The sequence below is a fragment of the Stigmatopora argus genome, chromosome 14 (assembly GCF_051989625.1).
Source record: "Stigmatopora argus isolate UIUO_Sarg chromosome 14, RoL_Sarg_1.0, whole genome shotgun sequence".
Taxonomy (NCBI): domain Eukaryota; kingdom Metazoa; phylum Chordata; class Actinopteri; order Syngnathiformes; family Syngnathidae; genus Stigmatopora; species Stigmatopora argus.
In genome coordinates, this window is record NC_135400.1 from 843,401 (window position 1) to 868,822 (window position 25,422).

The window sequence follows — 25,422 nt, forward strand, 5'->3', positions numbered from 1 at the left end:
AAGACCCCACTCCAACTCCCAAAAATATTCAGCTTTGGGTTCAGTAAGAACATGGTTGTTCAATAACAAAATTGATCCTCAAAAATACAACTTTCCTAATAATTCTGCACTCCCTGTAATTTGTTACCCTATCTTTTCTAATGAAATACAACAATTGCATGATAAATGTTAGGGTTATTAGTCTTACATTATTATATATTTTCTTGCAATGAAGAAAGTGCTTCGCTTACTACATCTAAAATGCCTGCTTGCAACAAAGTAAATGCTTTGCTCCTTAGTTGGACTAAACAACAGGGAGGCCGAATCCTCTTGGACTGCTGGAATGTGGAGAAGATCCTTTGGCTCTACATGACCTTCTTTTGTTTTGAGAGCTAAGACGTCTATTGTAACCAGGGTCCTTGACTATTTGACGTCTCACTCCTGCTTCCCACCCCTCCCTTGAGAGCTGAGATGTTCATTGTAACTAGGGTCCTTGAAGCTAATAAACAAGGAAAAGATGCGTGTGACACCAGAAAGAACCTGGGAGGGACTTGAAAGGTTCAATTCTCCTTGCAAGAAAACCCAGAAGATTGTCTTGTCTCTTTATTTGTGCATGCATTTGGGAATGCCTATTGGTGAATCTATCATATTGGTCCTACGAGCCTGGGAGTCAATATACCGAAGGAATCCAGGCGCTGAGTCGACATCTGGGAAATACCGTGGCCACAGCATCTAAGACCCTTTGCGGGCTGGAATTCAGCTGAGCGCCTAGGTTCCCGACGGTTGAAGACTCATCCTAAAAAAGATGAAGACATCTCTGGTAAGTCCACGTGAATGTTTGCATTTGTGAGGTGTTTCCAAATGTGGGGGAAGCATTCATGTGAAGGTCCATTTCTAAAATGGATAAGATCGCGTCCGAGGGACGGCGACAGTAAAAGCCTGTAAATACTAGTCCCTAACAGGTGAAGAGACAGAGTATTAGTCTATAAAACTGAAGGGCATCGGTGTCCTGTACCGAAGCCGGTCGGTACTTAAGCTCCGAGAGTATGCTTGTGTGTTGCGTGTGTAGTGATAAACTAAGGAAAACAAACTAAGGTGGAAGGAGAAATAAAAATAATGGGGAAATTACTGCCCTGATTACACACCTGTTTCAAAATGGAGATCGAATAGCAAGGCGGCTAGTGAAGACGATCCGAAAGAGCGTCTGCCGTGTAAAGATTGGAAATTTGTCGAAAATCAAAGCGCTTCTAGGGTTAAACACCTAAACTTATGGATAAACAAATATGGGTTTGCCGGCCAGCTTAATATACATAAAACAGTAGACCTGTAGGATAAAATACGCACTAAGCGGAGGGGTGATCTATATAAAATGGAGAAGAATGGATATGATGATACCAATGATTGCTTTTTGATGGCAAAAAAATGTGTGATGGAAATGCAAAGAAAGTTGAGCGGAGTGGGCGTGAGCATGTTGATAAGAGTGAGGCGGCTGGAAAAGCAGAACATGCTATTTTGTTCCACAGAAATGAGGATGATGAGAGGGGTCCGGTGTGTGAAAAAGAATAGGGGGGCCTTCGCGACTGAAGGAGACATTTTTTTACCAAGACTGGGAGAAAGGAAATGAGGAGGTTGAACAGAAATCGAGTTTTCAAAAATGCTGCCTCCTGGGTTTGTGGAGAATTGGGGCATATATCGCATGATTGCCCAAACAAGAAGGCCTGAGTTGCCTGAGAGGTTGGAAGAAAACAAATTTGAGGACTTTTGGAGATTGGCTCTATTTTGCACTGGATGCCCGAAATCTGGGGGGGTCTTCCAAGGCATTAAACATGTGCTGGAATTATGGTCAAGAATAGCACTTCCGAATTATGAAATATCAACCTGTGAGTAATGCTTTATGTAGACAGGTTGTCTAAGAATATATGGAATGGGCAAAACTCGAACGGAATATGATATACAGTGGTACCTCGTGATACGAGCTTAATTTGTTCCAGGACTGAGCTCGTATGTCGATTTTCTCGTAACTCAAACTAACGTTTCCCATAGAAATGAACTAAAACAAATTAATTTGTTCCAAGCCTCTAAAAAAACACCAAAAACAAGATATTGGATTGGAAAAAATGTTTTATTTGTTCAAATTCGCCATATATTACAAAGTAACAAATAACTAGTAGTTTAATAGTATACTAAAAATGTGTTTAATAGAACTAAAATTAGACGGATTTTGAGGAGGGTAGAGAGAGGGACAGAGAGAGGGGGTGCGAGGGGGGGGGGAACTTCTTGCACGGCAACGCGCTCGTAACATAACAAACAAATTTGAATGAACTTGGATTACGATGCAGACACACTCAAAAATACCGTAATTACTCGAATATAACACGCATATTTTTGCTATATAATTAATTCCAATAGTTGGGGGTGCGTGTTATAATCAATAACTAAAATAAATTACAAATTTTCGATCGAAAAAACCATTGTCAAACTCACTTTGACGCACGGACATTGTGCAATTTCCAACTTTGAATTCAAAATACACGCATATTAAAGATCGTCAAGCCTCACAAACATCACAATCCTGCATTAATAAGCTGGAAAGTAGAATACTACATTGTAGTGTAGTACGTACTTGTATTTAGAAATATGTCCAGCGGGGGGCAGTACATTCCCTTGTTACATGTGATAGTCTTTTCCATTGTGCATATCTTCAAATCATTTATTTATTCAATTTGTATGTTCCTTTTCTTGTTTGAGAATGACAATAGATATTTGAATTAAAACATGGTATTGTCAATTGAAATGTAGTCAATGTTCAAGGAAGTCTAAAAGGTATTGCAACATAACATGTCTACATGATATGTTTGTCCACTCTGTGTATCATCTAATGCCCTAAAATTCAAACGCATAACTCCACGACACTCGACACGCTTGTACCTGAAGATTTCTCTATCCAGTTTTGAACAAAACAATCGTGAAACGAAGAAAAAAAGGTAAGATTTCTGATTTTCGTCAGCGGGAAATTTTAGGTGCGCACTATATTCGAGTACTGCGTTTTTCCAGATTTTTTTGGCCCAAAATTACCTGCGTGTTATTTTCGAGTGCGCGTTATATTCGAGTAATTACGGTAAGTTTAATCTCCTTACACTAAACTTAATTCTAATTTTGTTTTAAAATTTGATACCTTTCTTCTCCCTTCTTGGCTCTATTTGCCCCGCCTCCACCCTGACTTTCAAATGCAACCTATCAAAGGCTGTTTGCTTTTGTATTCCCCTCAAAATATTTGCACATGAATGTCCTCACAATAGGATAACGCACGCCCACTTGCCAACAAAAAGTAGTATATATAACTCTCGTATTAGCGATCGCCTTGCCATTCACAATGATTGCGGGAAAAAAAATGCAACGCTCCGCCCATTGCTCGCAGAGACATTACAAAGAGGGAGTTGTGACCACAGAGACATTACACGAGGGAGTTGCGGGGAGAGAGACAGTGCCTATGATGTTCTTATGAGCAGCCTCTTGCGTCCGCAGTCTGCTCGTATATCAAAATTTGTCTCGTATCTCAAGATAAATATTTGCCTTAAATTTTACTCGCATCTGAAATTGCTCGTATGTCGGGGCACTCGTATGTCGAGATACCACTGTATATTGACTGCTACAAAACAAACTTTAGAGGCAAAACTTTGCCACCTCAATTCTATGCACAAACAGCTAAACTGATAGCATTAACTGAGGTGTATAATCTTTTTTACATAAAGTTAATATACTTGTGTGGGGGTGCGTGTGTGTTTCAATGTGTCAGTTTTTCCGTTATTGCATTATTGGCAAACAAAGAGTTAATCACAGCCACTCGCATGGCAGTCTCTCATGCTGACTGACTAGGGCGACGAACGGCGGCAATTGAACTTCCAAAACAAATTTCTATTTGTAGATGTGTGGCGCGCATGTCTAATACATTAATTTCCTTCAGGAATCATTATTGCTGATAGGACAGCAAAAGGGGGTGAGCTGCCAAGGTCGCGGCGACCACACTAATTTGGTGCTGGCCGTCATTTCGGCTGTATTTACAAAAGAAATCCTGCCGCTAAATGTTGGCGTCAACAGAGCATTCAAAGCTAGACTGTGAACTATGTATATATATTATATATAATAACTCAGAGCTCGCTGTCATTGCCGGAGGCTTGACCAAAGAATTACAGCCGCTGGACATCGGCATCAACCGGGCTTTCAAATCAAAGTTACGAGCGGCGTGGGAGCAGTGGATGATCGCTGGCGAACACAGCTTCACGAAAAGTGGCAGGCAGCGCCGGGCTTCTTACGCTACGATTTGTCAATGGATCGTTGCCGCCTGGGCGAACGTGTCTGCTTGCACGGTTGTTCGAGCTTTTGCCAAAGCCGGCATAATTTCTAAGGAGCCACATGGAAATTACGGTGACTCTGATAACGAAGAGAGGGGGGGGCTGCTATTTGGAAGGCTCGTTTGGGTAATTGTTTAATTCTGACACAGAAGATGAGGAGTTTGAGGGATTTGAAGGTGATGATGACTTGAGTAAATTGTAAAATGTCTAAATAAAGTACAACCGAACTCAGTTTTGCTTCCGTTGCCTTTTTAAAACATGTTTTTAGCATGTGGGTGTAGCGAGGAAGAACTATATTTCCCAGCAGTCACTGCGCACCGAAACCCGGAAATAGGCTGCTTCCGGTAGCCAGCGCTATTGCGTTTCGATGTTCATCCATATACAGACTCTCCCCTACTTACGAACGCAATTGGTTCCGAGCGATTGTTCATAAGTTGAATTTGTTTGTAAGTTGATTCAGTGCTATATTTTGTATTATAATTTATGTTTAAGGCCGATATAAGTATATTGAAGGTTTATACAAGTGCATTTGTATGTTTAAAGCTGCTTCCGGTAGCCAGTGCTATCGCCAGCCGCTCGGCGCCCCCGTGAGCGCTCCTGCTCGGCGCCGCTTGGTGGCGCTCGGCGCTCACAAAGGGCGCTCTGCATTATAAGGCGCCCTGTCTATTTTGGAGAATTTTTTTGACTTTTATGCGCGCCTTATAGGCGTGAAAATATGGTATATATATAAATATATATATATATATATATATATATATATATATATATATATATATATATATATATATATATATATATATATATATATACACACACACCAGTGGCGGGCGGTGCATTTTCTGGTAGCGCCTTCAACGTATCAACCCAACCCTCAAAAACTATTTTATGGCTATAAAACCTCTACTGCAGCTACAGCTGCGACACATAAAAAATAATCAATAAATTAATGCACAAAAATTGGGTAAAATCCACTTCCTAGCAGCATTTCATGATTAAATACAAATACAGGAGCTTTTCAGACATTAAAACCAGGCCAGGGGGTGATTTTCCCGGGAAAAGACAGCGATGAACGTCAATGGTGTACGGGCAAACATTGCCCTAAAATGGGGTAAAATCCAGCCAAAAACAGCATTTATTGATTAAATACAAATACTGGACCTTTTTAGACATCAGAACCAGGCCCGGAGTATCATTTCCCCGGTAAAAAGACAGCGATGAACGTTGATACGTCCATACGTGAAATGACAAAAAATGCACTAAAATTAGGTAAAATCCACTTCCTAGCATCATTTATTGATTGAATACAAATACTGGAGCTTTTGAGACATTACAACCAGGCCAGGGGGGTGATTTTTCCCGGGAAAAGACAGCGATGGACGTCAATGGTGAAACGCCAAAAATTAAACTGGGGTAAAATCCACTTCCTAGCAGCATTTTGTGATTAAATACAAACACTGGAGCTTAAATACAAACACTGGAGCTTTTCAGATATCAGAACTTGGCCCACAATTGAAATATTATTTAGGAATATAGCCTTATTTGTAATTTTACTCACCAAAATCCTTTTTACACAATATCCATCCTCCTTTCTTTCTTCCTTCTTTCCTATCGCCATCGAAGCTAATGATGAAAGTCGAGCCTGTCCTGTCATATTTCCGGCATAGTCCGTTTTGAAAATAGCTTTAAATCAACACAACAATATACCATTTGCTTGTGGAGCTAAGTTAGCGCGCTGAAAGTGCCCCACACACCATTTTTCCGGCTGTAACAGGCTTGCTAGCTTCGGAGTTGACCGCCCTTTCTTAATAATAATAATAATAATAATCGGACATAGGCCATGTCGTCATTACCACAACACAAAAAAGCCTACTTGTCATCACACGCAGAAACTGCGTGTGACGAAATTGATGGTGCTTCTCCATAAGCTACGTTTAATCGGCAAAAGACCTAAATAAGTGTAAGTTACGGACTTGTAATTTGTCATTCCGCTGTTGTGGATACAGGTCGCTTACCTCTCGATTACCGCGCACACTTACCTTGCTGTCTGCCACTTACCTTCCTTCAAGTCAGCCAGCAGGAGGCAGATCACCAACCAACCATCTATTCATATGCCGCAGAAGGGAATGTGTGGTATGTTAGCGCGAGTTTAGATGTCTGATGGATGTGGGGAAAAAACTGTCCTTAAGCCTATTTGTCCGAGCTTTGTGGGACCTATAGCGTCTGCCAGAGGGCAGCAGCTGGAACAGATTGTGACCAGGGTGGTAAGGGTCCCCTATGATGTTCTTGGCTCTGCTGAGGTAACGCGGGCTGGCAATGTCTTCAAGTGAGGGCAGAGAGCAGCCGACAATCCTCTGGGCAGTGTTAATCACTTTCTGCATGGCCTTTTTGTCTGCCGCCGTGCTTCCAGCGTACCACACTGTGATGCCGTACGCCAGGATGCTCTCTACAGTGGTTCTATAGAAGGTTCTCAGAAGATTGGAGCCCATGATGATGTCCATTTTATTCCTGAAAAAGTCCTGAAAATAGCTCTTTGAGCAAACAGAATCTATTTGTTTTTGCTTCTGTCGGCCATAGTGGGTGGAGTTTGCGATCTCTGGCTGCCTCACTATGGCTTTGGCCCGCCTACTAGCCAATCATAGTTTGTGAAAGCAATGACATGTCCCAGCCACCAAAATGCTAACGCCTATGAAAAATCATTGTGGGGTTGCCAACTCGAAATCTGATTGGTTAAAAGCAACAGTCTAGTTTAATGCAGCAGAGCCCGCAAGAACTGATTGTGCAGGCTTTGAGGCAGATCTGATCTGGCAACAAATAATGGCTGAAATTGATTGGTTAAATGCTTCAATATGAAAACACACATCTGGAAGCGGTGCAACCAGGGGGAAAAGCAATGAAAGGAAGCTAACAGACCATTTGGAATAATAAGTACGTATTGATGGACAAAATATAATATGATTCAGATATTTCTTAGGCCAGCAGAGAAGGCCTTGAAGGCCCTGACGGCCTGCCACCACTGTTCCCTCTAAGCTGCGCGCGTGCGCAATTGCGCACTACTCTCGTCTTCTCTGCGCAGCAGAAATCCTATGGCGCGCAGTAAAAAAAAAAAAAAGGATTTTTTTTATTTTTATTTATTTTTTATTTTATTTTTTTTTTTATTTTTTTTTTTATTTTTACCCCTTTCTTCATGATGGAGCCGTTTAAGCGGCAGCCAGTAGCAGTAGCTCTGTCCACTTATGTTTTTCGTGTTTTACAGCATGTTTTACATGAAAAATTAGAGGGAACATTGACATGCACCTGCTTGTGGCAGGTGTGATACTGGTGTGCCCATAGCGAGCAATGATGATGTCATGACCGGATGATTCGCCTAAAGACGTTTCGCCGACGGACATTTGACAGACGGACAGGTCTCCGAATGAACGTTCGTTCAAACAGCGTTTAATGATTAAATACAAATACTAGTATTTGTATTTAATCATTAAACGCTGTTTTCAGCTGGATTTGACCGAATTTGAGAGCATTTTGAGCCGTTTGGCGAATGGACGTATATAGACGTTTTTTTGCCTCCATCGCGATATCATCACAACATTTTACCGAGGAATTCACTTCCCTGGGCTCGGTTCTAATGTCCAAAGAGCTCCAGTATTTGTATTTAATCATTAAACGCTGTTTTCGGCTGGATTTGACCGAATTTGAGAGCATTTTGAGCCGTTTGGCGAATGGACGTATATAGACGTTTTTTTGCCTCCATCGCGATATCATCACGACATTTTACCAAGGAATTCACTTCCCTGGGCTCGGTTCTAATGTCCAAAGAGCTCCAGTATTTGTATTTAATCATTAAATGCTGTTTTAGGATGGATTTGACCCGATTGCTGTCATTTTACGGCTCGGTTCTGCTACATCTGCCCGCCCAAGAGTGCTTATTCCCGGGCTGCCATTGATGGTAGACTAACATAGATTTTTACTATAATTTGGACAACACCGGCGGCGGGCCGGATTAAAAATCCTAACGGGCCGTATATGGCCCGCGGGCCGAGGTTGAAAAACTTGTACACACACGATCCGGGGGCGGGGCGAGCGCGCGAATCCCGTTTCGGCGAAACCTCCGTTCGGCCGAATGAACGTTCGGCGAAACGTCCATTCGGGGACCTGCCCGTCTGTCAAACGTCCGTCGGCGAAACGTCTTTAGGCGAATCATCCGAGTACCGATGATGTCGCTCACACTGGTACTCAGTGCGCTCAGGGAGGTTGACTTTCTGCTCAGACCAACGAAAAATTAGAGGGAACATTGCCCGCCACTGATACACACATATGTACATGCATGCATACGGTAGGTCTTAACACTCAGCTATTTGTTTTGTTAAAGCTGGCTAGAAACGGCTGTCGAATCCTAATAGACGAGTGATTGAATTTCTTTCCCTTCTCTAAGTGTGTAAACTCAAGCTTTGAGCATTTGCAAGTATTATCGATGAGTATGTCTGACCTGAAATATGTTAGCTTGCTGCTCTCTTCATCGGTTGAAGATATTAAGTGCTAATACTAGTAATAAATTAATAATTAATAAATGGATGTGTTATTGAAAAACTAAAAGGTGTTCGTTAAACACAAGGTAATTAATTACCTATCTTTTCTGTAAATTTTGTGTCTATCTGTCAAATGCTTGGGAGCAATTGAACAAAATAGGTGCTAATAACAATAATAAATTAATCTATATTCCTTATAAAACATGATTTATGGGTGTGTGTGTGTGTGTGTGTGTGTGTGCGTGTGCGTGCGCGTGTGTGCGCGCGTGCGCGTGTGCGCGTGTGCGTGTGCGCGTGCGCGTGTGTGTGTGTTTGTGTATGTTAAGATTCTTTCGTTACATCTGTCCAAACCGTGCAACGTAGAGTTGAATTTTTTTTTAGGGTGGCCAGAAACGGCTGTCGGATCCTAATAGTGAATTATGATTCTTCACCTTCTATGAGTGTGTAAACTCAATTTTTTATTTGTTAAACAACCATTTTTCTAAAGATTGTATTTAATAGCACTACAATTGTCTTTTGGTTCTAAAGCCAGGCCCTCCTGCTTATTTGTTAAAGCTGATGTATGAATCGTTGTTTTTACATGACGTGCCCTAAAACGCAGCGCGTGGCTGATTGGTCGTAAGGTAGGACGCCTTTCCACGTCATTTACAAACGTCATTTTCGGAAGAATTTCCGCCAGCGAGTTTCCAGGTGCTCGCTCCCTGGGACACTTTTTTTCTGTCGTGACCGGAGTTATAAAACATCCACCCATCCATAAATCACGCTTTATTCTATAATCCTTATAAAGCGTGATATATGGATGGATGTGTGGGTGTGTGTGCGTGTGTGCACCTGGAAACTCGCTGCTGGATTTTTTTTTGGTGGCCAGAAACGACTGTCAGATCCTCATAGACGAGTGATTGAATTATTTACCTTCTCTGTGTAAACTCAATCTTAGAGCATTTGCAAGGATTATCAATGAGTATGCCTGACCAGAAATATTGCTTCTCTCTTGTGGTAGTTTTAAGGATTACACTCTGCAGATGCGAAAAATCCATACCTTCTTCAGTGCACACTGCAGTGCTTCTGCGTAGTCATTTCCGCTTGAAGTTAGTTGAATGAACTACGCAACAGCACCGCTATTTTTGTGAGTTTTGTATTTTGGTCAGATTTTCACTTTGGTTTACTATGTTTTAACAAAAATAACACCCAAACATTTCTTAAATAGGTAAAATTAATCATTTCTTTTGAAATTGAACGTCAGTTTTCCTTACTTTTTCCTAAAAGGCATACTCCTGCTTCTGTACACATGTAGATAATTGTATACACATTTGCTGTGCTATGCGTGTAACTGAAATTTTCCTTTCTCATCTACCCATTTGTCAAAATAGAATTTTTTTAGAGCGCAACAACTATCTTTTGCTTCTTTTTATGCAAATATATTTTATATTCACTTGATTAATACTACAGTATCAGACATTCATGAGAAATTAATAATTCCATCAAACTCGTAGCCTGAGCTTCAGTCTGACATTTTTCCATTTGAGCATCTGCAGCGATGAAGGTCAGAGATGGTGTCCCATCTTTCTCCCCTGTTCTGATAAAGAACAATTGCAATTTTGACTGGTTGAGATTTTTGACAATTTTGACTTTTTTAAAATAATGACCACAAGATTTTCCCCAAATATACCTTGTATATTCCCATCAAAAAACTTGTAGGTAAGGTTTTTTGTGTTTAACTATGATTTGGAGTAACATGTTTGTGATTTTGTTTTACAACACAAAATTCTGATGAACAAGTGCATTTTCCTTCTTTGGGTTTATGTGACTTTTTGCTTCCAAAAAAACAACAAGGTTGTGGCAAAATTCCTGCACCAGTAATAAATGTTTTTTTACTCATGTAAAAAAAAAACTCGTAAAAATATATGAATACATTTTTTTAAATATCAACTTCTATTAATTGTTTTTTTGTAATTCTGTTAAAGTGGGAGATGTGGTAAAATGTATTGTTTTACAAGTAAAAGATTTTCAATTTTTGTAGTAAAAATGCCTTTTCTCTTGCACATTTTATTTATTATATTGAAATGTACCTCTCTGAGGTTGCTTGTACCTGGTTATCCCTCTTCTCTGGATAAACGAACCCATCTAAATGCAGAATGGTTTTAGATGCCTTTGATATTGGAACATAAACTCAAATGCTTGGCAAAATAGTGTCAAACTGGATTTCAATTGAAATAAAAATATTAATAAAAGGTCTGTTTTGTTTCACTATATGAATATATATTTGTAGAAATGCATTGTTGTTGTATTTCTCTTTGTTTCTTTGGAGTTATAATAACTGCATTTGTATAATTTTCAAATCGAGATCCTCACTTGTCCAGGCTGGAGGAATGGAACAGGTACTTCTCTCCAACGATCCCCTGATCCAACTGCCAGGTTTCCCCACATGAACTTCAGCTGGAAGAAGCAAACAATGTTAGAGTAGAACTATGGAAGACATTATATAAAATGGCCCTAATATTTCAATTGTGCTTCTTGATTTATTATCCATTCCACTTATCACAAGTGTTGTGGGGGTGCTGGAGCCAATTTCAGCCAACTTTGTGCAGTAGACAGGGGACATCCTGAATTTGTTGCCAGCCAATTGCAGGTTACAATGAGACAAACAACCTTTCACGCTCATGCCTAAGGTTAATTTTAGAGTGTTAAAGCAGTCTCCCACGCATGTTTTTGAAATGTGATAGGAAACCAGAGTACTCAGAGAAAAAACATGCAGGGAAGGACATGTAAATTCCACACAGGAAGGTTAGAACCCAACCGGGATCGAACCCTTGATCTCAGAACTGTGAGGCGGATATTCTAATCACTTTATCGTTGTGCCGCCCAATTGGCATTTAAGAATGAAGAATTATTTTAGTAGTATTTCTAACATGGCTTTCAATGGTTAAACTGAGATGTCCCCATTTTGAAAATTAGAGACCAGCTCTGTCTTTGTCTGAGTTGCTATCGGCAACCTGTAGGCTTGTAAACAAACGTTGCTACCAATTACTGTGGTCTACTAATAGTCTCCAACTTTCTCTAATTGCTCCCGGCTGTTCAACTTTGTATGTGGGCGTGCTGTCATGGAACATTTTATTCTAATTACACAACATATTTTATAGTGGATTTAGAGCTGGGATGTTTGCAAGACAGAACATTGTTTTCAGTTTTTGCTCGATGGGAAAATACATCATCAGATGAAGAATGACTTGATCATCCCTAAACCTAATTTTGAGAAACCATATGTAAGAATTGTAGTTTAACTGACATTTAACAAACTGCCTCTTGAACAGCCATCAGCTAATCTACAAACAGTAGACTTGAGTCTTTGTAATCTAGAGCGGGGGTGCCCATATCCAGTCCTCTATTCATCCGGTTTTCCATGTCTACCTCAACCAACACAACTGAATCAAATGATCAACTCATCAGCAAACTGTCCAGGATCTTGATAATTCCCTGATTATTCGATTTAGGTGTGTTGGTGGAGGGAGACAGATTGGAGTTGGACAACCCTGATCTAGAGAAAGCCCATGACATGATGCCTAGTGAGGAACTGTAGTAATGGATGAGGAAGTCTAGAGTATCAGAGAAGTACATGCGTATGTCAGAGTAATTCAGCATAATACATACCTGTCAACCTCTGCCGATAGCTGCCCTTATAAATGATTATGATTCCCCTTACAAACCCCAAAAAAACCTTACAAACACCGTACGACTCGTACGGTGTTTGTAAGGTTTTTTGGGGGTTTGTAAGGGGAATCATAATTTATAAGGGCAGTTATCGGCAGAGGTTGACAGGTATGAATATGATAGTTGTTCTACAGCAGTGAAGTGTGCAGTAGGCGTAGTAGTAAGAGTAAGTTAATGAGTCAAGCAATTACCGTGATTCCCAATTTTCACCTCCATATTCATGGATTTAATAGGGAGTACAAATGTGTTACTTTGAAGGGAAAATCTTAAGAAAAATCATTATGTGGTATTTCTGAGATGCTGTATGAATCAAAAGCATAGTATTAGGATTAATTACATAAGTTAATATGCCTGTCTTAGTAAATGCAAAATATAAAATTATTCAATTTGAAAAAAGAAATATGTCTATCTTGATGAGAAACTGATGCTTTCTAATTACAGAAAGTAAAATTTTCTTACCAGAAGTTTAAGATGTTGTGGCAGCCATATTGCTTCTAATGTCACAATATCGCAATTATTTTGATGGTTCACATTACTCCAATAGTTGTCACTTTTGAACAAGAAATAAAATCAAATTGGAATTTTGTTTTATTTTAAAAATCAAGGCTACTCGTGTCTGGCCAGTCAGGGCACGTTTAACTAGGTTTGCACGGCAGCACCCTAGGTAAGATGGCTACTCCGGGTCCGAGTTAAGATGGCTGTGCCCCGAGCAAGCAGTGATGGGAACGTGAGTTTTTTCTCGATTTACGCAAGATACGTACGTTTTTTTTCTTGAATTTCCTTCATAGACGTCAAAATACATTTTGTTTAGCGTTTTATCTGTTTATCTTTTCTCTATTTTGAAATAAATTACCGTATCGGTCGCATTCCCTTGCATCATGACGTCGCAATGCCATTGAGTCATGACATCATGGCACCTTTACCTCATGGCGTCACGGCGGCATTGCGTCATGGCGGCGTCAACTTGCAGTTTTGTGCATGACATGTTTTTATGCGCATAAAAGACCCTCGATTCAGTCATTTTTTTGTCCGACAAAAGTGGCTCATATGCGAGTAAATACGGTAGGTTATGGGAGGAGGTGGTTGAGGGTTGGCACAAAACACACGCCTGAACTGGTATGTCTATATCTATATCTGTCTGTCTATATCTGTATATGTATATATCTGTCTATATCTATCTCTGTCTATATCTAACTGTCTCTATCTCTGTCTGTCTCTATCTATCTCTATATCTGTCTCTGTCTATCTCTGTCTCTATCTATCTCTGTCCTTCTAAATCTGTCTCTATCTATCTCTGTCTCTCTCTATCTCTATCTCTCTCTATCTCTGTCTATCTAAATCTGTCTCTGTCTCTCTATCTCTCTATATCTCTATCAATATCTATTGATATATCTCTCTATCTCTATCGATATCTCTCTATCTCTATCGATATCTCTCTCTATCTCTATCGATATCTCTCTCTATCTCTGTCGGTATCTCTCTCTTTCTCTATCAATATCTATCGATATCTCTCTCTATGTCTATCAATATCTCTCGCTATCTCTATCGATATCTATCTCTATCGATATCTATCTCTATTGATCTCTCTCTATCTATCGATAGCTCTCTATCTCTATCTCTCTCTATCTCTATCGATATCTCTCTATGTCTATCGATATCTCTCTCTATCTATCGATATCTCTTTCTATCTCTATCGATATCTCTCTCTATCTCTATCGATATTTCTCTCTATCTCTATTGATATCTCTCTCGATCTCTATCGATATCTCTCTCTATCTCAATCGATTTCTCTCTCTTTCTCTATCGATATCTCTCTCTATCGATATCTCTCTCTTACTCTATCTCTATCGATATCTATCTCTATCGATATCTATCTCTATCGATATCTCTCTCTATCGATATCTCTCTCTTACTCTATCTCTATCGATATCTATCTCTATCGATATCTATCTCTATCGATATCTATCTCTATCGATATCTATCTCTATCGATATCTATCTCTATCGATATCTATCTCTATCGATATCTATCTCTATCGATATCTATCTCTATCGATATCTATCTCTATCGATATCTATCTCTATCGATATCTATCTCTATCTATCTCTATCTATCTCTATCTATCTCTATCTCTATCAATATCTATCTCTATCGATATCTATCTCTATCGATCTCTATCTCTATTGATATCTATCGTTTCTATCTCTATCGATATCTATCGTATCTATCTCTATCGATATGTAGCGTATCTATCCCTATCGATATCTATCGTATCTATCTCTATCGATATATATCGTATCTATCTCTATTGATATCTCTCTATCGATATTTATCGTATCTATCTCTATCGATATATCTATCGATATCTATCGTATCTATCTCTATCGATATCTCTATCTCTATCGATATCTCTATCTCTATCGATATCTCTATCAATATCTATCATATCTATCTCCATCGATATCTCTATCTCTAACGATATATAGCTCTATCGATATCTAGCTCTATCGATATCTATCGTATCTATCTATATCGATATCCATCGTATCTATCTCTATCGATATCTCTCTATCGATATCTATCTATATCGATATCTATCGTATCTATCTCTATCTCTCTATCGATATCTCTCTATCGATATCTATCGTATCTATCTCTATCGATATCTATCGTATCTATCTCTATCGATATCTATCGTATCTATCTCTATCGATATCTCTTTATCTCTATCGATATATAGCTCTATCGATATCTATCTCTATCGATATATAGCTCTATCGATATCTATCTCTATCGATATCTATCTCTATCGATATCTATCTCTATCGATATCTATCTCTATCGATATCTATCTCTATCGATATCTATCTCTATCGATATCTATCTCTATCGATATCTATCTCTATCGATATCTATCTCTATCGATATCTATCTCTATCGATATCTATCTCTATCGATATCTATCTCTATCGATATCTATCTCTATCGATATCTATCTCTATCGATATATATCTAAATCAATATCTCTATCGATATATATCTCTATCGATATCTATCTCTATCGATATATATGTCTCTATCGATATCTATCTCTATCGATATATATGTCTCTATCGATATCTATTTCTACCGATATCTATCTCTTCCGATATCTTTCTCTACCGATATCTATCTCTACCGATATCTATCTCTACCGATATCTATCTCTACCGATATCTATCTCTATCGATATCTATCTCTATCGATATCTATCTCTATCGATATCTATCTCTATCGATCTCTATCTCTATTGATATCTATCGTATCTATCTCTATCGATCTCTATCTCTACCGATATCTATCTCTATCGATATCTATCTCTATCGATATCTATCTCTATCGATATCTATCTCTATCGATCTCTATCTCTATTGATATCTATCGTATCTATCTCTATCGATCTCTATCTCTATCAATATCTATCGTATCTATCTCTATCGATATCTATCGTATCTATCTCTATCGATATCTCTATCTATATCGATATATAGCTCTATCGATATATAGCTCTATTGATATATAGCTCTATCGATATCTATCTCTATCAATATCTCTATCGATATATATCTCTATCAATATCTCTATCGATATATATCTCTATCAATATCTCTATCGATATATATCTCTGTCCCGGTCCCTATCGATGCCGGTCCCTGTCGATGCCGGTCCCTGTCGATGCCGGTCCCTGTCGATGCCGGTCCCTGTCGATGCCGGTCCCTGTCGATGCCGGTCCCTGTCGATGTCTATCTCCATCTCTATCGATGTCTATCTCAATCGATGTCTATTACCATCTCCATCTATATCGATGTCTATCTCCATCTCTATCGATGTCTATCTCAATCGATGTCTATTACCATCTCCATCTATATCGATGTCTATCTCCATCGATGTCTATCTCCATCTCTATCTCTATCGATGTCTATCTCTATCAATGTCTATCTCTATCTCTATCAATGTCTATCTCTATCTCTATCGATGTCTATCTCCATCGATGTCTATCTCCATCGATGTCTATCTCCATCTCTATCTCTATCGATGTCTATCTCCATCACTATCGATGTCTATCTCCATCACTATCGATGTCTATCTCCATCTCTATCGATGTCTATCTCCATCTCTATCAATGTCTATCTACATCTCTATCGATGTCTATCTCCATCGATGTCTATCTCCATCTCCATCGATGTCTATCTCCATCTCTATCTCTATCGATGTCTATCTCTATCAATGTCTATCTCTATCGATGTCTATCTCTATCTCTATCGATGTCTATCTCTATCGATATCTATCTCTATCGATATATATCTATATCAATATCTCTATCGATATATATATCTATCGATATCTATCTCTATCGATATATATCTCTATCGATATCTATCTCTATCGATATATATCTCTATCTATCTCTATCGATATATATCTCTATCGATATCTATCTCTATCGATATATATCTCTATCGATATCTATCTCTATCGATATATATCTCTATCAATATCTCTATCGATATCTATCTCTATCGATATATATCTCTATCGATATCTATCTCTATCGATATATATCTCTATCAATATCTCTATCGATATCTATCTCTATCAATATCTCTATCGATATCTCTCTCTATCGCGATATCTATCTCTACCGATATCTATCTCTACCGATATCTATCTCTACCGATATCTATCTCTACCGATATCTATCTCTACCGATATCTATCTCTACCGATATCTATCTCTACCGATATCTATCTCTATCGATCTCTATCGATATCTATCGTATATATCTCTATCGATATCTATCGTATCTATCTCTATCGATATCTATCGTATATATCTCTATCGATATCCCTCTATCTATATCGATATCTATCTCTATCGATATATATCTATATCAATATCTCTATCGATATATCTCTCTATCGATATCTATCTCTATCGATATATATCTCTATCAATTTCTATCGATATCTATCTCTATCGATATATATCTCTATCAATTTCTATCGATATCTATCTCTATCGATATATATCTCTATCGATATCTATCTCTATCGCGATATCTATCTTTACCGCGATATCTAACTCTACCGATATCTATCTCTACCGATATCTATCTCTACCGATATCTATCTCTACCGATATCTATCTCTATCGATATCTATCTCTATCGATCTCTATCGATATCTATCGTATCTATCTCTGTCCCTGTCCCTATCGATGCCGGTCCCTATCGATGCCGGTCCCTATCGATGCCGGTCCCTATCGATGTCTATCTCCATCGATGTCTATCTCCATCTCCATCTCTATCGATGTCTATCTCCATCGATGTCTATCTCTATCGATGTCTATCTCTGTCGATCTCTATCTCTGTCGATGTCGATCTCTGTCGATCTCAATCTCTGTCGATGTCGATCTCTATCTCTGTCGATGTCTATCTCTGTCGATGTCTATCTCTATCTCTGTCGATGTCTATCTCTATCTCTGTCGATGTCTATCTCTATCTCTGTCGATGTCTATCTCTATCTCTGTCGATGTCTATCTCTATCTCTGTCGATGTCTATCTCTATCTCTGTTGTTGTCTATCTCTATCTCTGTCGTTGTCTATCTCATCTCTGTCGATGTCTATCTCTATCTCTGTCGATGTCGATCTCTGTCGATGTCGATCTCTATCTCTGTGGATGTCGATCTCTATCTCTGTCGATGTCGATCTCTATCTCTGTCGATGTCGATCTCTATCTCTGTCGATCTCTATCTCTGTCGATCTCTATCTCTGTCGATCTCTATCTCTGTCGATCTCTATCTCTGTCGATGTCGATCTCTATCTCTGTCGATGTCTATCTCTGTCGATCTCTATCTCTGTCGATCTCTATCTCTGTCGATGTCGATCTCTATCTCTGTCGATCTCTATCTCTGTCGATGTCGATCTCTATCTCTGTCGATCTCTATCTCTGTCGATGTCTATCTCTGTCGATGTCTATCTCTATCTCTGTCGATGTCTATCTCTATCTCTGTCGATGTCTATCTCTGTCGATGTCTATCTCTATCTCTGTCGATGTCGATCTCTATCTCTATCTCTGTCGATGTCTATCTCTGTCGATCTCTATCTCTGTCGATGTCGATCTCTATCTCTGTCGATGTCTATCTCTGTCGATCTCTATCTCTGTCGATGTCGATCTCTATCTCTGTCGATGTCGATCTCTATCTCTGTCGATGTCGATCTCTATCTCTGTCGATGTCGATCTCTATCTCTGTCGATCTCTATCTCTGTCGATGTCTATCTCTGTCGATGTCTATCTCTGTCGATGTCTATCTCTATCTCTGTCGATGTCTATCTCTGTCGATGTCTATCTCTATCTCTGTCGATGTCTATCTCTGTCGATCTCTATCTCTGTCGATCTCTATCTCTGTCGATCTCTATCTCTGTCGATCTCTATCTCTGTCGATCTCTATCTCTGTCGATCTCTATCTCTGTCGATGTCTATCTCTGTCGATGTCGATCTCTATCTCTGTCGATGTCGATCTCTATCTCTGTCGATGTCGATCTCTATCTCTGTCGATCTCTATCTCTGTCGATCTCTATCTCTGTCGATCTCTATCTCTGTCGATCTCTATCTCTGTCGATCTCTATCTCTGTCGATGTCTATCTCTGTCGATCTCTATCTCTGTCGATCTCTATCTCTGTCGATGTCGATCTCTATCTCTGTCGATCTCTATCTCTGTCGATGTCGATCTCTATCTCTGTCGATCTCTATCTCTGTCGATGTCTATCTCTGTCGATGTCTATCTCTATCTCTGTCGATGTCTATCTCTATCTCTGTCGATGTCTATCTCTGTCGATGTCTATCTCTGTCGATGTCTATCTCTATCTCTGTCGATGTCGATCTCTATCTCTGTCGATGTCTATCTCTGTCGATCTCTATCTCTGTCGATGTCGATCTCTATCTCTGTCGATGTCTATCTCTGTCGATCTCTATCTCTGTCGATGTAGATCTCTATCTCTGTCGATGTCGATCTCTATCTCTGTCGATGTCGATCTCTATCTCTGTCGATGTCGATCTCTATCTCTGTCGATGTCGATCTCTATCTCTGTCGATCTCTATCTCTGTCGATGTCTATCTCTGTCGATGTCTATCTCTGTCGATGTCTATCTCTATCTCTGTCGATGTCTATCTCTGTCGATGTCTATCTCTATCTCTGTCGATGTCTATCTCTGTCGATCTCTATCTCTGTCGATCTCTATCTCTGTCGATCTCTATCTCTGTCGATCTCTATCTCTGTCGATGTCTATCTCTGTCGATGTCGATCTCTATCTCTGTCGATGTCTATCTCTTTCTCTGTCAATGTCTATCTCTATCTGTCGATGTCTATCTCTTTCTCTGTCGATGTCTATCTCTATCTCTGTCGATGTCTATCTCTATCTGTCGATGTCTATCTCTATCTCTGTCGATGTCTATCTCTATCTCTGTCGATGTCTATCTCTATCTCTATCTCTGTCGATGTCTATCTCTATCTCTGTCGATGTCTATCTCTATCTCTGCCGATGTCTATCTCTATCTCTGTCGATGTCTATCTCTATCTCTATCTCTGTCGATGTCTATCTCTGTTGATGTCTGTCTCTATCTCTATCTCTGTCGATGTCGCTCTCCATCTCTGTCGATGTCTATCTCTATCTCTGTCGATGTCTATCTCTATCTCTGTCGATGTCGATCTCTATCTCTGTCGATGTCGATCTCTATCTCTGTCGATGTCTATCTCTATCTCTGTTTATGTCTATCTCTATCTCTGTCGATGTATATCTCTATCTTTGTCGATGTCTATCTCTATCTCTGTCGATGTCTATCTCTGTCGATGTCTATCTCTGTCGATGTGTATCTCTATCTCTGTCGATGTCTATCTTAATCTCTGTCGATGTCTATCTCTATCTCTATCTCTGTCGATGTCTATCTCTATCTCTATCTCTGTCGATGTCTATCTCTATCTCTGTCGATGTCTATCTCTATCGTTTTATATCTCTGTCGATGTCGATGTCTATCCCTATCTCTGTCGATGTCTATCTCTGTCCATGTCTATCTCTGTCGATGTCGATCTCTATCTCTGTCGCTGTCGATCTCTATCTCTGTCGATGTCGATCTCTATCTCTGTCGATGTCGATCTCTATCTCTGTCGATGTCGATCTCTATCTCTGTCGATCTCTATCTCTGTCGATGTCGATCTCTGTCGATGTCGATCTCTATCTATCTCTGCCGATGTCGATCTCTGTCGATCTCTATCTCTGTCGATGTCGATCTCTATCTCTGACGATGTCGATGTCGATCTCTATCTCTGCCGATGTCGATCTCTGTCGATCTCTATCTCTGTCGATGTCGATCTCTATCTCTGACGATGTCGATGTCGATCTCTATCTCTGTCGATGTCTATCTCTATCCCTGTCGATGTCGATCTCTATCTCTGTCGATGTCGATCTCTATCTCTGTCGATGTCGATCTCTATCTCTGTCGATGTCGATCTCTATCTCTGTCGATGCCGATCTCTGTCGATGTCGATCTCTGTCGATGTCGATCTCTATCTCTGTCGATGTCGATCTCTATCTCTGTCGATCTCTATCTCTGTCGATGTCTATCTCTGTCGATGTCTATCTCTGTCGATGTCTATCTCTGTCGATGTCTATCTCTGTCGATGTCTATCTCTGTCGATGTCTATCTCTATCTCTGTCGATGTATATCTCTATCTCTGTCGATGTCTATCTCTATCTCTGTCGATGTCTATCTCTATCTCTGTCGATGTCTATCTCTGTCGATGTCTATCTCTGTCGATGTCTATCTCTATCTCTGTCGATGTCTATCTCTATCTCTGTCGATGTCTATCTCTATCTCTGTCGATGTCTATCTCTATCTCTGTCGATGTCGATCTCGATCTCGATCTCTATCTCTGTTGATGTCGATCTCTATCTCTATCTCTGTCGATGTTGATCTCTGTCGATCTCTATCTCTGTCGATGTCGATCTCTATCTCTGTCGATGTCTATCTCTATCTCTGTCGATGTCTATCTCTATCTCTGTCGATGTCTATCTCTATCTCTGTCAATGTCTATCTCTGTTGATGTCTGTCTCTATCTTTGTCGATGTCGATCTCCATCTCTGTCGATGTCTATCTGTATCTCTGTCGATGTCTATCTCTATCTCTGTCGATGTCGATCTCTATCTGTCGATGTCGATCTCTATCTCTGTCGATGTCTATCTCTATCTCTGTCGATGACTATCTCTATCTCTGTCGATGTCTATCTCTATCTTTGTCGATGTCTATCTCTATCTCTGTCGATGTCTATCTCTGTCGATGTCTATCTCTATCTCTATCTCTGTCGATGTCTATCTCTATCTCTGTCGATGTCTATCTCTATCGTTTTATATCTCTGTCGATGTCGATGTCTATCCCTATCTCTGTCGATGTCTATCTCTGTCGATGTCTATCTCTGTCGATGTCGATCTCGATCTCTATCTCTGTCGATGTCGATCTCTATCTCTGTCGATGTCGATCTCTATCTCTGTCGATCTCTATCTCTATCTCTGTCGATGTCGATCTCAGTCGATGTCGATCTCTATCTCTGACGATGTCGATCTCTATCTCTTTCGATGTCGATCTCTATCTCTGTCGATCTCTATCTCTGTCGATGTCTATCTCTGTCGATGTCTATCTCTGTCGATGTCTATCTCTATCTCTGTCGATGTCTATCTCTATCTCTGTATCGATGTCTATCTCTATCTCTGTCGATGTCTATCTCTGTCGATGTCTATCTCTGTCGATGTCTATCTCTATCTCTGTCGATGTCTATCTCTATCTCTGTATCGATGTCTATCTCTATATCTGTCGATGTCTATCTCTATCTCTGTAGATGTCGATCTCTATCTCTGTCGATGTCGATCTCTATCTCTATCTCTGTCGATGTCGATCTCTGTCAATCTCTATCTCTGTCGATGTCGATCTCTATCTCTGTCGATCTCTCTCTCTGTCGATGTCGATCTCTATCTCTGTCGATGTCTATCTCTGTCGATGTCTATCTCTATCTCTGTTGATGTCGATCTCTATCTCTATCTCTGTCGATGTTGATCTCTGTCGATCTCTATCTCTGTCGATGTCGATCTCTATCTCTGTCGATGTTGATCTCTGTCGATCTCTATCTCTGTCGATGTCGATCTCTATCTCTGTCGATGTCTATCTCTATCTCTGTCGATGTTGATCTCTGTCGATCTCTATCTCTGTCGATGTCGATCTCTATCTCTGTCGATGTTGATCTCTGTCGATCTCTATCTCTGTCGATGTCGATCTCTATCTCTGTCGATGTCTATCTCTATCTCTGTCGATGTCTATCTCTATCTCTGTCAATGTCTATCTCTATCTCTGTCGATGTCTATCTCTATCTCTGTCGATGTCTATCTCTATCTCTGTCGATGTCTATCTCTATCTCTGTCGATGTCTATCTCTGTTGATGTCTGTCTCTGTCGATGTCGATCTCTATCTCTGTCGATGTCTATCTCTGTCGATCTCTATCTCTGTCGATGTCTATCTCTGTCGATGTCTATCTCTGTCGATGTCTATCTCTATCTCTGTCGATGTCGATCTCTATCTCTGTCGATGTCTATCTCTGTCGATCTCTATCTCTGTCGATGTCGATCTCTATCTCTGTCGATGTCTATCTCTGTCGATCTCTATCTCTGTCGATGTCGATCTCTATCTCTGTCGATGTCGATCTCTATCTCTGTCGATGTCGATCTCTATCTCTGTCGATGTCGATCTCTATCTCTGTCGATGTCGATCTCTATCTCTGTCGATCTCTATCTCTGTCGATGTCTATCTCTGTCGATGTCTATCTCTGTCGATGTCTATCTCTATCTCTGTCGATGTCTATCTCTGTCGATGTCTATCTCTATCTCTGTCGATGTCTATCTCTGTCGATCTCTATCTCTGTCGATCTCTATCTCTGTCGATCTCTATCTCTGTCGATCTCTATCTCTGTCGATGTCTATCTCTGTCGATGTCGATCTCTATCTCTGTCGATGTCTATCTCTTTCTCTGTCAATGTCTATCTCTATCTGTCGATGTCTATCTCTTTCTCTGTCGATGTCTATCTCTATCTCTGTCGATGTCTATCTCTATCTGTCGATGTCTATCTCTATCTCTGTCGATGTCTATCTCTATCTCTGTCGATGTCTATCTCTATCTCTATCTCTGTCGATGTCTATCTCTATCTCTGTCGATGTCTATCTCTATCTCTGCCGATGTCTATCTCTATCTCTGTCGATGTCTATCTCTATCTCTATCTCTGTCGATGTCTATCTCTGTTGATGTCTGTCTCTATCTCTATCTCTGTCGATGTCGCTCTCCATCTCTGTCGATGTCTATCTCTATCTCTGTCGATGTCTATCTATCTCTGTCGATGTCGATCTCTATCTCTGTCGATGTCGATCTCTATCTCTGTCGATGTCTATCTCTATCTCTGTTTATGTCTATCTCTATCTCTGTCGATGTATATCTCTATCTTTGTCGATGTCTATCTCTATCTCTGTCGATGTCTATCTCTGTCGATGTCTATCTCTGTCGATGTGTATCTCTATCTCTGTCGATGTCTATCTTAATCTCTGTCGATGTCTATCTCTATCTCTATCTCTGTCGATGTCTATCTCTATCTCTATCTCTGTCGATGTCTATCTCTATCTCTGTCGATGTCTATCTCTATCGTTTTATATCTCTGTCGATGTCGATGTCTATCCCTATCTCTGTCGATGTCTATCTCTGTCCATGTCTATCTCTGTCGATGTCGATCTCTATCTCTGTCGCTGTCGATCTCTATCTCTGTCGATGTCGATCTCTATCTCTGTCGATGTCGATCTCTATCTCTGTCGATGTCGATCTCTATCTCTGTCGATCTCTATCTCTGTCGATGTCGATCTCTGTCGATGTCGATCTCTATCTATCTCTGCCGATGTCGATCTCTGTCGATCTCTATCTCTGTCGATGTCGATCTCTATCTCTGACGATGTCGATGTCGATCTCTATCTCTGCCGATGTCGATCTCTGTCGATCTCTATCTCTGTCGATGTCGATCTCTATCTCTGACGATGTCGATGTCGATCTCTATCTCTGTCGATGTCTATCTCTATCCCTGTCGATGTCGATCTCTATCTCTGTCGATGTCGATCTCTATCTCTGTCGATGTCGATCTCTATCTCTGTCGATGTCGATCTCTATCTCTGTCGATGCCGATCTCTGTCGATGTCGATCTCTGTCGATGTCGATCTCTATCTCTGTCGATGTCGATCTCTATCTCTGTCGATCTCTATCTCTGTCGATGTCTATCTCTGTCGATGTCTATCTCTGTCGATGTCTATCTCTGTCGATGTCTATCTCTGTCGATGTCTATCTCTGTCGATGTCTATCTCTATCTCTGTCGATGTATATCTCTATCTCTGTCGATGTCTATCTCTATCTCTGTCGATGTCTATCTCTATCTCTGTCGATGTCTATCTCTGTCGATGTCTATCTCTGTCGATGTCTATCTCTATCTCTGTCGATGTCTATCTCTATCTCTGTCGATGTCTATCTCTATCTCTGTCGATGTCTATCTCTATCTCTGTCGATCTCGATCTCGATCTCTATCTCTGTTGATGTCGATCTCTATCTCTATCTCTGTCGATGTTGATCTCTGTCGATCTCTATCTCTGTCGATGTCGATCTCTATCTCTGTCGATGTCTATCTCTATCTCTGTCGATGTCTATCTCTATCTCTGTCGATGTCTATCTCTATCTCTGTCAATGTCTATCTCTGTT

At 40.1% G+C, this 25,422-nt stretch overlaps 1 protein-coding gene across 28 annotated transcripts in view; it reads right to left on the reverse strand.

Moving 5' to 3' along the window:
- The window catches only part of nbr1b (NBR1 autophagy cargo receptor b), a 394,738-nt gene that overhangs the window by 125,791 nt on the left and 243,525 nt on the right, over positions 1-25,422 (reverse strand). For 26 of the 28 annotated variants that reach the window (XR_013304864.1, XR_013304862.1, XR_013304863.1 and 23 more), the window contains 2 exons: positions 11,207-11,290; positions 659-775 (listed from right to left, as the gene is read on the reverse strand). Coding sequence is in view for 22 of the 28 variants with exons in the window: in XM_077618756.1 (XP_077474882.1) it covers positions 659-775; positions 11,207-11,290 (201 nt within the window). In the remaining 6 variants the exon portion in view is untranslated. The remainder of the gene's footprint in view (positions 1-658; positions 776-11,206; positions 11,291-25,422) is intronic. The other 2 variants (XM_077618750.1, XM_077618762.1) reach the window with 1 other exon arrangement.